This window comes from Mustela nivalis (genome assembly GCF_964662115.1).
Source record: "Mustela nivalis genome assembly, chromosome: 2".
Lineage (NCBI taxonomy): Eukaryota > Metazoa > Chordata > Mammalia > Carnivora > Mustelidae > Mustela > Mustela nivalis.
In genome coordinates this window covers 163442134-163458216 of record NC_139021.1, presented here as the reverse complement: position 1 = coordinate 163458216, position 16083 = coordinate 163442134, and the positions used below count along the sequence as shown (strand labels likewise).

At 41.7% G+C, this 16083-nt stretch overlaps 1 protein-coding gene across 2 annotated transcripts in view; it reads right to left on the bottom strand.

Annotated features, from left to right (window-relative positions):
• The window catches only part of SORCS3 (sortilin related VPS10 domain containing receptor 3), a 587951-nt gene that overhangs the window by 272108 nt on the left and 299760 nt on the right, over positions 1-16083 (bottom strand). For both annotated transcript variants that reach the window (XM_082722548.1, XM_082722549.1), the window contains exon 4: positions 14552-14710. In XM_082722548.1, coding sequence (XP_082578674.1) covers positions 14552-14710 — 159 coding nt within the window. The remainder of the gene's footprint in view (positions 1-14551; positions 14711-16083) is intronic.

Sequence of the window (16083 nt, the reverse complement as noted above, 5' to 3'; positions counted from 1 at the left end):
TGGTATACACTTAAAAGCAAAGAAATGGGTTTTTCTCTCTATGCATTTCATTTTCTCATTTATCTTATATTTTCACTTGAAAAAAAGCCTTTTTCAGTATTTTGAAACAGAGATCTGTTGGGGTTTGTTACGCTCTGGTCTCTGTTAGTAAGTTACCAGGAAGGAAAAAAAGACAAACATTGTGGCATAATTCCAGTGACTTTTAATGACTAATGGTGTGATACCCCCCGTGGAGATTACACAAAAAATATCAGCTTTTTACCTGATGATTAAACTGGCATTGTCAGCATCAAAAAAGGGAAAGAGACTATAAACTTTAGGGTATACAGATTATATCACAAGTAATGAGCTACTGGTGAAACTCAAAAGCTCCCTTCGGGGTTTGGAGCCTCTGGGCTAGAAGGTTTTTCAGAGACCATCCAGGACTGATAGACAGGGGAAAGTGCATTCCTCAGCCACCTTCCCACATCTTAATTATGAAAACATTCAAGTCCAATATTAGTACAACAGTATTTGAAGAAAGGAAAGTTAATACATCTTTTTCCCTTGCTCATTCCCCAGCTGCCTATTACAAAGCTTCTAGATTACAACCTCTGGTATCTCTACCAAGCACTTTAAATTAAAAAGTCTCCATTTTAAAGAACCTTGTTTCAATAACTTAGACAGCTACGGTGCTGGCTGCTGCCTCTGGCACTCTTAGCAGCTGAGGGAGGCACTGGGGCAAAATGTCAGAAAGCAGCTAACGGGAAAAGCGACCACAAAGGAAGGTCAATATCGCCTCCATGGTAAACCTTGGCAGCCATGCCTACCGGGGCCTCCCCTCTACTACCCTGTGCTTTGAGAAACAGGCATCTCCTTTGTCAAGAATGAAACATGCTGTGGCACAGCCCTCGGCTTTAGACTTTTTTTTCAGGCAATCAGACTATCTGATCGATGGTGTCCTTTTGGCTCTTGTCATGGTCAGAGTCATCAGGCACTCTTCCTCCCTGTGACTTTATGCAGTCACAAAGTCTGCTTCTATTTTCAAATCACTGTATCATTTGTCCCCTTTCTTTTCAACCCCACAATGATTACCTTCATCCAAGTCTTATTTATTTCTTGTCTGGGGACAATTTAAGATCACTGCGTGTTGTAAACACCAAGAAAAACATTAGTCCCTCCATCTCTTAGGTACTTATGTAAAACCATAAAATAAAAAGCTTTCCAAATGCTGAAATGAAGAGTTTCTTTCCAGATTTTTCTCAAAAATTTGGTAAGTTTAGTTATGTTTCCACAGACAATGTTGGCCAGGGAAAGCTTTCTCTGGAAGTCATATTTGCACTGAGTTTTAGGACTAGCTAGATGAAGAAAGGGAAGCACATGTGCCAAGGTATTCTGGTGTGAAACAGGAGGGCCCTGTGGCATGAGTTAAGGAAAGAGGGGTAGGAAGTTAAACAGGATCCAAACTTTGATGGTCTATGTGCTAAGCTAAATTTATCCTCCAAACTGCAAGGAAGTTAATCAATTTTAAGAACAAACTGATGGTTGCCAGAAGGGAGGAAGGGTAGGGAGTTGGGTAAAATGGGTGAAGGGGAGAGGGGTATACAGGTCTCCAGTTAGAAAATGAGTAAATCACAGAAATAAAGGCACAGCATAAGGAATATAGTCAATGATACTATGATAGCCATGTAATGGAACAGATGGTAGCTACACTTGTAATGAACATGGCATAATGTATAAACTTGTCAAATCACTAAGTTGTATACCTGAAACTAATGTAATGTCACGTGTCAACTATACTCAAAAAAGAAGACGAAAAAGGAGGAGGAGGAGAAGGCGGTGGAGGAGAGGAAGGAAAAGGAGGAGGAGGAGGAGGAGGAGGTGGAGGAGGAAGAGGAAGATCTGTAACACATTAAGGTCAACCAAACCTCTTTCTGTAACTTCTGGCACATCTGAAATCTACTGACATTTTCAAGTGCAAAGAAAGAATAAAAATAAAATACCAAAATAAAACCAAACTAAACAAATCTAGATTACACAAGCACATAGCTATGATTCTAAAGGATAAGTTTCCATCTCAGATTTCTTTCAGACTCCTCAAAGTTTCCTCAAAGTTCTTCTCAGTGGTTTCTTGGCCTGGGCACCATCTTTTCTGTTGTGCCCTTTATGATTTCCTAACTTTATCCAGAGTTAAGCCCAAAGATCAGTTTGAAACCTTCCTGACCAGTCTCAGGACTTCTCATGTGGCCGTGATTTTCACCTTAGGGGTAAGGCCAACCCTCACTTCATTACTGCCCTCCCCACCATTGAAAATCCTTCCTGGTGACTGGTTCCATTCCACATGTCTCAGGAACATTTCAGGCTACAAAGCAGGAAGGGACTCCTACTCTCCCTCACACAGGACAGTAGAGACCCAAAGCTCAATAAGACATCCATCACTCACCAACCTTGACATGTATATGTTATAGGTGGACCATGTTCCCTCTAAATCCATATGTCGAAGTCCTCACCCCAGTACCTTAGGATGTGATTGTATTTGGAGACAGGCCATTTAAAGAGTTCGTTAACTTAGAAAGAGGTTGTTAGGGTGGGCCCTAATACACTATGACTGGTCTCCTTATAAGAAGAGGAGACCAGGACATAGATACACACAGAGGGAAGCCCATGGGAAGAAGCAGGAAGAAGATAGCCATCCATAAGCCAAGAAGAGAGACCTCAGAAGAAACCAATCCTACCGACACCTTGATCTCAGACTTCTAGCTTCCAGAACCATGAGACCTTATATTTCTATTGTTTAATCCACCTAGCCTATGATACCCATGAAGGCAAAGCAAAATAATAAGTGTAGCAAAATAAGACAATATGTGACAAGAGAAAGAATTTTGTTTGTTTGTTTTCCCACCACAATTCCTCTCAGGAGGATCTCTTCTTACTTCAGGACTTCATGGGCCAATGTAGATAGGAATCAAAGTATAGCCTGAATGGCCTGAGTCTGGGTCTGTGGACACCTGGGCATCCAAGAAGCAGGTGCAGACAAGCTGAGGATTTTGTCTGCTGCAGGACAGAAGACTTAACTGAAGCTGTGGGAAGGGTCAGTGAGGGTATCAGCTTCCTATAACTACTATACCAAACTACTACAAAACTAGTGACTGAAGACAACACAAATTTCTTATTTTTTTATAATTTACAGAATAAATTTAATTTATAAATATAAATAGAATTTATAGGATATAAATTATAATTATTCTCTGGAAGTCAGAAATCTGAAATCAGTCTCAGGTTAAAATCAAGGTATCCATGTGGCTGCAATTCCTTTTGGAGGCTCCAGGGGAGAATCCACTTCCTTGTCTTTTCCAGCTTCTAGACCATCTGCATTCCCTGCCCTCACAGCATGATTTTTTTTTTTTTTAAGATTTCATTTATTTATTTGTCAGAAAGAGAAAGAGAGAGAGAATGCACATAGGCAGGTGACGCTGTAGGCAGAGGGAGAAGCAGGTTCCCCATTGAGCAAGGAGCCCAATGAGGGAATCGATCCCAGGATCCTGGGATCATGACCTGAGCAGAAGGCAGCTGCTTAACTGGCCGAGCCACCCAGGCGTCCCATCACGGCACCATCTTTAAAAAGAGCATCAGTCCAATTTCGTTTCCACAGTCACATTTCTCTGACTCTTCCTTTTCTGACCTCCTCTTATAAGAAACCTTGTGATTACACTGGGCTCACCTGGGTGATCCAGGATTCTCTCTCCATCTTGAGGTCTTTAACTTAATCACATCTGCCCAGTCCTCCTGCCCTGTCGGGAAACATTCTGGGGATTGAGAAGTGGAGCTCACTGGGGGAGGGGGCATCATTCAGCTTCTGGTTTTCCTCAGCAGAGGGTGGCATGACAGAAGAGAGATTAGGGATACAGAAATGTTGAAGGAAGTTTCCTAAGTGGAAACCCATGGGCTACAATCCTTGACTCCAGAATTCTTCAGCTACCATCACCTTATCACAAAACTTGGCATAGTTGGTTCTATTTCCCTCTGGGGGCAGTCAATGACCCAAGTATTAAGTCATTAATTTGGGAGACAATACGGGAGTAGAGAAATTACCCAAGCAATGGAAGACCATCAATACATGGTATATTATAAAGCCAGCTAACTCTGGGCAACCAAGGCTTACGTGCAGTGGGAAATTCTGGGGGAAAAAAAAAAAAAAAAAGGTATAGAACACTTGGCTCAGAGTTGTCCCGCAGGAGAAGTGAGGGAACAAGAGGATCTACATACCAAATTCTGTTGGTCATTGGCTGAGGCCCACTCCCACAGGTTGGTTCCCTGGCCCTTCTGCCGCATAACGTGCAGAGGAGTGGGGTAGCCTCTAGAGGGTCTGGAGACAGGCTTCCAGCAAGGAATGCAAACCCTAGCAGTCAGATGTCAGTGGAAATACCAAATGCATGTGGGCAGGACATCAACAGTGTCTGTTAAAATTAGATTAGACCAATGACATGGCTGAGTTTTGCATCCCTATTGATGTGGGGTTGAAATAGTCCATAAACATGAAGTAACAGCTGACATCAGGAATACACGAAGAAAAAATATCAACATAGCAGTGGCATCTGTGCTTGTCTTATACCTGAAGCATCCAGGACCACCATTATGGCAACTCATTCCGTAAACTTCTACGCAAAAAGCAGCCTCATACTCCTTGTTATCTGGCTCCAGCTCAGGACTTCTGTGGAGTCCCCATTTCCAGCATTTCCCTGGTCTGGAGCCAGTTTCCCCCACCGGTCCCCCTCCCACCACATTTGGCTTAGACAGAACGTCAATCTGCACTGCCACACATCTCTATTGCTCTTTTGAGTAGATGAAAATATATTGGGTAGAGTTTCTCTCCACCTACTACTTCCTCCCTTGATTAAAAAAGAAAATTAAAAAAGAAATGACAAAAAGAAAAATCTCCAACTGTTATTTGCGCCATTTCACTCTTAATCCTCAGCCCTCCTTCTCCAACCCCGGCCAGAAAACAGGCACTTCTGGGAGTTTCCACAGCCACATGCATGACAATAATACGCATGTGGGTACTTTTAAGTAAGAAGTCAATGTTCTAGAATTTAATTTTCTCTTCTCACATTAAACCTGCCATTCTTCACATAATCAGAGTGATGAATGCAGAGTCAGACTTCGTCTTCCTGACATTAATACCCATCAGGACTTCAAATGCAAACAATTGTGACATTCGACTTTATAAAAATTACCAAGTGCACCAACTCCGCTTAATTAAACCATTTAAAAGTTGCTTTTGTTACATTTAATGAATGATATATTATACTGCAATGAAACATGCAGCAATACAAATACTTCACAATGCTTCCAATTAAGACTCACTTCACTTATGCCAATTGACAACACAAGTGTTCCACACTTCATTCAGTTTGTGCATTTTAAATGAACTGGTTAGTGAGAAGGGTGCTTCTGTGCTAATGAGTTTTGTAATCAAGGCATCTATTTTAATTTCAAATTGGCTAGATTGGGGGAAATTGCTAGACTAAATGACTGGTACTAATTAGGATTATAAAAATATTCATCATGCCATGGAATTAACATGGGGGTCTGATTTTCTTACATTTGCATATTGCTTGAATTTTGGGGAAAAAAATCTTGACAAATTGTCTTCTCTTTAGTAAATTGAACAAACACTATATCTGTTTTAGCCCTTCTTTTCATTTAAAGCATAATACATATTCATGATTTGTAAATGAAGTTAAATGATTTCAACTTCTATCTTCATTACCATATTAAAGATGTTGTCTCCATAAACTTCCTTAAAAAACTTCAAATCATAGTATTACCTATTTAAATGGCAAACTCTTTGGTTTAATCTACATATTAACCCACATGTTGGAATAAAAAGAGAGTAAAAATGGACAAAACCTGAAAAAGAAACACAACTGCCTTGTTGTTTATTTTTTCTGCTGAAGGCAGAATTAATTAGTCCTATGGCCTAACATCAGTAAGCAGTTTGATGGCTTCCGGCCTCAAGGTCTCATCCTGCAAAGTGCCATCAGCTGAGGGATGTGACAGAAGAACCACTGGATTCCTCCGAAGGTCGAATCTTGGCATAGCTGATTTTGTTGTCTCATTATTACAGCACTGTCTGGGGCTGGGATTCAGTGTGAAGTGGCCCATATGTGTTTCTGTCCGGATGTGGTGGTGAATCTGTCTACCCACTAGGGAGGATGAGGTGTGGTGGTGAGTCGTAGTGGGGGATCTCAGCAAAGCCTAGGATAGAGAGCAGGCCAGGCCCCTCACTGGTTATGTGACCTTGGGTAAGTTAACATTGCTCTCAAGAGTCACACGCTCACCTGTAACTTGGAAATAATACTCCACACTGCAGACTCCTACAAGGATTCAATATAATGATGTACATAAAAGCACTTGTCACTGCCCCCTGCAGAGGAGTTATTTAAAGACACAGGCCTCCCTTTCTGAGAAGCACCTACATGTCCGGCACTGAATAACGTAACACGGGCATGTCAGAGTTACTCAGCACAGACCTAATTCACCGTGTATGACTCTACCCCTTGCCTCCAGAGTATCTGTTTCCATTACAGCTGTCAAATCAAATAACCAAATACTAATTCAATTTTGGGGTATAGTCACAAAATTCATCTGAAAAACTACCAGAATGAGTTACTTCCTTAACATCTATCTATCTATAGTGGATGCTTCTAAATAATAAAACCTGTATCTATCGCGGAGTTGTAAATAACACAGATGGAGGTTCTATCCAACAAGAGTGCACTTTTTGTGAGGAGAGAAAACATAATTCCTAGAGCTTCATAGTTTAAAAGGGTCCAGAGTGAAAAGTGAAGCTGAAGAAAAGAGAAATCTTAGACTCAGTGTATTCCGAGTTCAGGGAAACTTCCCTCTCTGCTCCACACCTCCCTTTGCCTCTTAAAAAGGTATTTAAATAACGATTTGAGACAGTTTTACCTAAAGTGATCTTATTCACACCTAAAATGTTTTTTAAGAGCATTATCCTATAACTAGGGACTGAATGTAAGCTATTTAAAGTATTTTTCAGAATTTTTTCCATTATAAAATTAATCTAATGAAATAACAGAAAATTTAGAAAACAAATGATGTGGGAAAAAAATAAACATAATTCCATCATCTGAAGAGAATGCAGGAAATACTTGGGAATAATCCAAATTTCATTCCTTTTAAAGTTTTTTTCCTTCCCTCCTTCTTTGCTTCCTTTCTTTCTTCTTCCCTTTCTCTTACTTTATTTTTTGCACATTTGTATTTAAATAGTACTACTTAGGAGTGCCTGGGTGGCTCAGTAGGTTAAGCCTCGGCCTTCGGCTCAGGTCATGATCTTGGGGTCCTGGGATCAAGCCCCACATCGGGCTGTCTGCACAACAGGGAGTCTGCTTCCCCCCGGCCGCCTGCCTCTCTGCCTATTTGTGATCTCTGTCTGTCAAATAAATAAATAAAAAATCTTAAAAAAAATAGTACTACTTAACATCTCTCAAGAATGAATATATATGTATATATATACTATCCATGTAATATGATGGTATTTGGTATGATTTTTGTGATACAGCCTCAGAACTGGAGTTAATGAATCACTGGATCAAAGTTATGAAATGTAGATCTCCTTTTTTAAAAAGATTTATTTATTTATTTGAGAGAGAGAGAGAGAACACGAGCATGTGCCAGGTGGGGGGACGGTCAGAGGGAGAAGGAGAGAGCATCTCCAGCAGACTCCCAGTTGAATGAGGAGCCTGATGAAGGGCTCGATGCTACAACACTGAGATGGTGACCTGAACCAAAATCAAGAGTTGGACACTTAACATGCTCAGCCACCCAGGTCCCTGTGTATATTTTGCCCCAGTCGGCATCATTTGTAATGTCATGCAGCTGATTTCTGGCTAAACTGGTGAAGGAAAAGACAAAGATGAATTCCTTAGAAGAAAGATTAGGAGACGGCAGGTGAGGGAAATTGACAGAGAAGGAGAATTTCAAAAATATTAACTTTAGAGAATTAGATTGAACCAAAGACAATACTCCAATGATGTTGAATAAGCCCAATTCATCCAGAGCATTCATAAGGAAACTTTCAAAAATGCCCCGTTGATATTAATTTCACAGGTTTCATTTCCAAAAACGTGTTCCTTTCTGTGCCATGAGGAAAATATCATTTTGGCAAAGTTGAGGCAAAACCCGTATTTTGACATAGTTTTGATGGTCATGCAAGTGACTCTACCTTCCTGGAAGAATCTCCACAAGATGTATCAGGAGACATCCACAGGGGTACCCCAGGGGCTCAGTCAGTTACACATCTGACTCTTAATTGCAGCTGAGGGTATGCTCTGTATTCAGAGGGGAGTATGTTTGAGGATTCTCTCTCTCCCTCGCCCTCTGCTCCTCCCCCCTGCTCATTCTCTCTCTTTCACTCAAGTAAATAAATAAATCTTTAAAAAAAAATGACCCTGACTGATAGCGGCCCCCCGAGAGTAGAGGATAATGACTGCACAGTGAACAAGAGGATGCTGGGAAGCCAGTCACATGCTCCTTTAATCAGGTTGCTAGTTTCATAGGATAGGAGAATTCAGCTTATGAAAATTCATCAAGCCCATGAAATGTGTACTTTCCTATATATATGTTATACCTTGCCTTCAAAGGTCTGGAGACTGACCCTGACTTAAATGGTCAGGAGCTATCATACCAAGGTGAGTGGCCAAAATGGAGGCCGACTATGGAGGCAGTATAGAAGGTATAGTTGGGTCAGGCAGACATGTTCCTAAGTCTAGAGAGGCTTGTCCAGTAAGGGACAAGCAGAAGTCCTGAGTCCAACAGGAAAACTGGAAACATAGGCTCAGAACTGTGGACAAGAGGCAGCAGTGTGGACACAAAGGATCAGGACATGTGTAAAGACACAGTCACTCCATACAGGAAATGGGTGTACAAAGGCAGAGAGGGCTGTGAAGCTGCTCCACATCCTTCCCACCTATAAGCTGCAGTCACCTCCTTCCCCAAAATACCATCTTGGTGGAACTTCTACCATGAGAGCTTAATTGCTTTGGGAAAGGTGTTGAGAAAAGGTCATGAATACCCTAGCTAATACGCATATATGCTGCATCATCTTTAATTATTCTAGCAAATATTCTTTTCTCTGACAGAAATGTGTCAGCTTACCAAAATGGACACCTAGAAGGTCAAGGTAGAGCGTTGAAACTCTGAGACATGATACAGAGAAGCAGATTTGGGAAGACAAAAGCCACCAGATCCATAACTGTGTTGAAGGTTGTTCCTTTGAGCTAATGTTCTCATGAGCCAAGTTGCCACGGGGAGAGATTTTTACTGCACAACCCTCACTGTATGCAAGTTACTATTGTACATTCCACTCGTTTTGAAATTCAGAACCCAGCTCAGACAGGTTAACGGTCATATCTGAATAACCCAGAGGTCGCCCCACCTCCTTAATAAGAAATAGGGCTATTCTTGGCCTACTGGGTCTGTTCTTACCTCCATGAAAGTGGCCTCATGGAAACTGGTGTTTCTATGGTGATGGAGACAGCCCACCCCCACTGTACCCACGAGATCTCTTCAAGAGCATGGTCAGCTTGCCACAGGTGAGTGGGGCTCTGGATTTTCTTTTCCTTCAATGATACACAAATGGCTTTATAGGCATGGAAGGGACCTAATGAAACTGCAATGTTTTTCTTTAAACAGAAGGTGCCCTTCAGTAGTACTCTCATTCTATGGAGGATACGCTTCAAAACCACGGTCATCCCTAGTTAATCCCCAGCAGCATTATCCCCACCAGGTGGGGAGATATAAAGCGTGTCTCTGCCAATGGTTCCTGAGAAAACGTTGTCATCACCTGCTAATCCTGGAGCTCTGAATACAATTACATTTCTAATCTGAGGGTTTACCAGAGAATACAAATGAAAGAAACAGCATCATTGGTATCCAGCATTCCCGAAGTACGGGTTTAAACTTCCTTTGGAATTTTCAGGCCCTACACACCCCAGATACTCTAATTCACCAGTGCCCTGTTCATATAGGACCCCAAATGGGGTCCAGCCAGCAAAGCCTGTGTGGAACCACCATCACCTCCTCAGCTGTGGACTCTGTTTGGCCAGTGACCCTGCCCAAAACTGCATCAGCTCCTCAACCTGCTTGTCAGTCTGTCAGCTACTATTGAACTTGCTGGTAGCAGGTGATCAAAAACAAAGCAAAACGAACTGACAGAAAAACACACATTGTAGCCCACTCCGCCCAACTTCTACAAGAGCAACCCTTCTTTACATGTGCTAGTGTTTCAGGAAGTGGCTTTTACATCGAAAATATTGTTAATCCTAGACCAGTCTAGCCCAGAAGTCTCTGAAAAACAACAGTCTGAAATCCCATGGAGTTCCTCATCTCTGATCTCCAAAGCCAGTTGTATCTGTTAAAGTTTCATTTTGCCAAGAAGATAAATGATAATAGAGAGTTTTGTTAACTCCACCTCTCTTGCAGAAAAATAGCTGTTTTCAACACTGTCTCCTGTGGAAGGCCCCTCGCTGTGCCAGGATGGATGTATCCATGAACACATGAGCATGTACCCACTTTTAAAAAAAGAAAAAAGAAGAGGAGGAGAAAAACAAAAAACTACACCAAGTCTCTTGTCAAAATGAAGAATGTTTAAAAATCCAGCTTCCTACAGCAATGAGAACAACACCTATCCATTTAGAGGACTGTAACATCCTCAAAACCAATCTCAAAGTCTTTTTAAAAAAAATCTCAGTTGGAATAATATTATTGAGCCCTCCAGCTAATCCAAAACATCACAGTGTCGTTTCAGTCATCATTGAGGCCATAGCCTGATGGAAACAAAAGAGAATCCTGCCTCTTAAATAACTGTAAATACACAGCCCTCCAAAGACGGTCTAGGGCTTTGATTCAGAGAGGAGAGGAGAGGAGTAGCTTTTCTTTTATTATTCCAGTTTGATCAACCATAACCTATTACTTTTGCCGGTTGTTCTGCAAAGATTCTCATAAAGCATTTTCAAAGATTCATATAGCCAAGAAAGAATTTCTCGTCTTTAGTAAGTATTGAGCTCCTTTATACCAAAATGCAAAGTGCCAAGAGAATCTGTAGGATGGAAGAGGAGCCGGCAGAGGAATTAGCAGGAACTGGGAAACTCCTGTGATAGCCAGAATGAAGGATTTGGTCAAAATCCCAAGTCAAGTTGAACAGGAAACAGAACTTTGCTAGGGATGCCTGGGTGGCTCAGTTGGTTAAGCATCTGCTTTCACCTAAGGTCATGATCCCAGGGTCCTGGGATCTAGGCCCACATAGGGCTCCCTGCTCAGCGTGGAGCCTATTTCTGCCTTTCCGTCTGCCTGCCACTCATCCTGCTTGTGCTCTCTTGCTCTCTCTCTCTCTCTCTCTGTGTCAAATAAATAAATAAGACCTTTTAAAAAAAGAATAACTTTGTTATATTATGACACATCAAAGGTGGAGAGCCATGGCCCTCCAAAGGGTCATGTGCAGGGTGCATTTGTCTCTACTTCACCCCACCCCCCTTTGCAGCTCTGGAGGCTGGAGGCTTGGGTGATCTTCCCGAACCTGACCTTGACCAGTACAAGGTAGCCATGTTTCCTAGTGGACTCACAGCCTGCCATCCAGCTTCTCAACTAACACAATGTTATATGCATATCTCAATTTCTAGCTATAATTTTTTTCTATGCAGAAGGTATTTTCTTAATTCTCCAGCAGTGCCTTTCCCCAGTGAGATCTCCTGGCAAGTCTCCTGCAGCTTTGAGGTAGCAATCTGGAAGGTAAAGCAAGTGGATATTGTCCCTTTAAAATATCATTCAATTAGGTCTTTTGTAATACATACAACATAACGAGATAGCCTTACCGATTCTAAAGAAATTGCTAGTGCATTTCATCAAAGGCACAATAATGGAAACATCGATTCACTCCTCACCACAAACATCTCCCTTTGATGCTGCAGTTACCTTCCTACTAACACTTTTCATTTTCTCTAGAAGAAACCAGCTGCCTCAATGCATGCACATCAGAGAAGGTTCCAGTCTCAAATGAGACATTGGTGTATCAATCTTGACTCTTCATCCGCTGCTGCATAACATCCCTCTCCTTGACTCTAAACCAATAAATTATTCCAAAATAAAGAAAAACTCCTCTAAACCCTGGACGATGGAGGCTAGGTGTTTTATGCCAACTCTGCAAATGTTGCCAGGGGCATCGTCTGCCTCCTCACACCATTTATTTAAAAGAATGGCAGGGCACCAGCTAGAAACTTTATGGGCCTGAAGAACATTCAGCCACTTTATGCAAAAGATGTCAACAAGAAAGAGTACCTAAGGAATAATACATCCAGAAATGTGCAGTGTGATTAGGAAAATCCATCAACACCCACTGCCACATTTCCAAATATTTTTACTATGTAAAAAAGCAGCCACCAAGCCAGAAAGTATTTTGAAGGCGTTATACCCACAAGACTACTTCATGAGCAATGCCCCAGATGTTCTCAGTGCTATGGAGATGGGGGAAAGGGATAGTCCTTCTAGATACACTCCTGCACTTGGTTTATCAACCTCTTGGCATGAGATGTCTAATCTAGCTTGTCTTTGTAATAATAAAAACATATTTTAGGACTTCTGAGTGTCATTTCCATAAATTACCATCCAGCCTTTAACAAGAGCCCCCCATATTTTTTAATACAGCTTCAAAATTCATAGCAGTACGAAAACATCCAAAATCACAGACTACCTGACATTTGACTAAGTCTTTCAAACACTATCCACTTGATGCCATGAAAGAAATGTATTTGCAATGGCTGTGCTTTGCAAATGTCATGTGGCTGTCCTCAGGGGATTGCGTTAAGCACCCGGCACCCACCATGAAGCTCCATTAATGAGAGATATAAAGGTTATGGTGAAATTATTGTTTAAAGGTGCTGACATCTCTCTCTCTCTCTGTCTCTCTGTCTCTGTCTCTCTCTCTCTCTATCACACACACACACACACACACTTGCAATCACATATTCAAATATATACCGAAGAGCCACTGTCTCAGGATTTAAGAGAGAAAAAGCAAAGCTATTTCAATTAAGGTTAATCTGCGGATATCCCTACACAAGGCAGTGCTTAGAATTATCTATTTTCTTCCCCTGATTGATTTCTGAACATGATTACATAATAGTTTGTACTAAGGTTCTCTACTAAGGAAATGCAAAAAAGGATAATCTAAAGTCCCTTTTCTTAAGTACAAGTTGACCAGGTTCGTGACGACAGCACTTCTGCACTCCTCCACTAATGCGTTCACCTCACAAATCCAGTACCAGGCACTGAGCTAGTACCGGTGCTACATCAGAGCAAAACCAGACCTGGTCCTGCCCTCCTGGAGCTTGTAGTCTGGGGAGAAGCACAGATAATTCAAAGATCACGTAAGTCAACATCAAATCCCATGCATGACACACCTCTGATGGCACTACACCATCCAGCACTGAACTTTGTCCGGGACTGTAGGGAAGACATCCTGAGGAAGTGATATTAGATTTGAGATCTGACAGCAATGAAGGTGCCTTCAGGGAAGAAGATTCCAGGCCCAGGAAATGGAGCCAGGGAGGCAACTGGGGAGAACTAAAAGAAGGCCATTCAAAGGCAAGTGGTAAAAGTGAGTCAAATCAGAGGAGGGACCAGATAATGAGGTCTTCTACAGAGGACTGTGGTCTTTTTTCTGTGAGCAAGGAAAAAATGTGGAGATCCGAAGATCTACATTTGGGAAATAGATCATCCAGGTTATAGTACCAACACACTAGAAGAGACTCCGGTTATTACTCAAATGACAGATATGACCTATGTTTGAGTGGTGGTGGAAACAGAAGTCCACAGAATTAAGAGATGGAGACAGAATGATAGGTTACAGATGCTAGGTTAAGAACAAGGAAGTGTTAGGGATTCCTCCTTGGTCTTGGACTTTTGCAACCAAATGGATACAACCAAATGGATACCAGGGAACACTGGAAGAGAACCAGCTCTGTTGAAGGGAGGGCAGAAGTCCGTTTTAGGAAAACCTTGAATTAAGAGCCTTTGAATACATACAAGAGGCAAAGTCAAGTACACAGCTGGATAAATGGATCTTGAGCTCAAAAAGGAGGACTTACTGGATTGTTATATCTTAAAGGTACTGGTAGAAAACAACAAAATGGACATGTTTGAGACTCCTTCCTTTGCTAACCTACGAACAATGGTCTATTCAAATTTTACTCAATGCGGTATGTGGGAATACTCCCTAGACTTGGAATCTGACAACATTCATTCCAGCTCTGGCTCTTCCAACTACTGGCTGGGCAGGCTTGAACAGACACCTTAGCCCTTCGACACCTGCATTGACTAAAATCACTATAAAATCACTATGAATACACATTTCCTACTTGCTTCACAGGGTCGTTCAGGTCAAATGACTAAAATTATAGAGGAAACCATCTTAAGCCTATGAAATGATAAACAGTACCGCCAATAAGTGACATACCTGGGTGACAAGATGTGAATAAAAACCATGTATGCTCACCTTCTGATCCAGACTGTAGGCCAGCACCCAGTCCTCCTGCTTGGGATGGAAGAGGAGACTCTGGATGTAGAAAGTGAGCCGGTATTTCTGGTAGGTGGCCCCCTCATCTGAGCTGATTAATATGCTGCTCTCCATCTCAGGATCACTAAGAAGCATGATCTAAAGAAAGGAGAGGGGAGAAAATACAGATGGAGTTAGCATGAGAGAATAAATACAAGAAATTGAAGCATAAATATAAAGTCATCTGTACTTGTATATCACAGCACAGAAAGGGGTATGTGGGTCTCTATTTGAAATATTGGCATTTTTTCCCCTGATTTAGTCCTTCGTTGCTGAATGGAGCTGGAATATTATGCATGTTAGGTCTGCATACAAATGAGGCTTCATGTTGTGATGTCCATCTTACAGGTACTTTCCTTGTTGATGTCCATCTTTTAAGTACTGGGAGCATATTCCTAGGGTCCTCTGTCCCCTGACCTTGAGACCAACACACAGCCCCTTCCCTTGCCCCCTCCCTCAGTTCTCCAAGGCACTCTTCATCACACTATTGTTCTTACTGCCCTTTAGTTTTGAAAAGGATCCCCATCTTATCCCAATGTTTGTTTTGTTCTTTCTGAATTAATTGTTTGAGAGATTTAATTGACTTAAGTGGTTTCAATGATCCCTTTGTTCTACATACTTTCCAAAGCCCGTATCCTCAAAGGCCGCTGGGGCAAAGACTGCTGCTCCAAAAAGTGCATCATTCCCAAGCCAAATGGACAGAATGGTGTAGCACAAAGGCTTTGGCATCCAGGGAAGGAGATTCAAACTCAACGCTTCTCTGTTCATCATGAGTCACCTTGGAAACCTACTTAACTCTAGAGGCCTCAGTTTCCACAGCAACAATTGAGTATCTTGATATCTGAAAATGGCTTTGAGTACTTGGCATAACAGAGTCTTACAAGTGATCGCTATAATTATCATTGACCTTTCAGTATTTACCTAAAAGCTCCCTCCCATCAGTGCAGATTGGCTTCTACTTATAGTACCTCAATTATATTGGTCTCACTAAACACGCAACTGATTTTCCAGTATTTCATCCAACAGAACTTAGACACTTAGACCTTTCCCACAGTTGAAATCCTGACAGTCTTTAATACCAATGGCAATTCCATCCTTCTTGCAGCATTTTCTTCCAGGGGCTTCCATAGCACCATCTTCATCTTGTCTTCCTTTAGATTTGTTTTGATCCTTCTTGGATCTCCTTATATAATATTGCTAACCCATCAGTTTAGACCCTCTTTTCTTTTATCCAAAGCACTGTTCCTCAGTGACTTCTTCCAAGCTTTTCTTTCTTTATTTATTTTTTAATTACCATCTTTCTGGGGATGACTCAAAAACTCAATCTGGATCTCAGGTCTCCTCTACGTCTCAGACCCAGCTTCCTGGCAGATTCTTCTATTTGGAAGTCCACAAACACCTCAAATTCACCATGCCCCACAATGGACCTGATCCCACTCCTATCCCTCTCCCACCACATCCTGCCTGGTTCA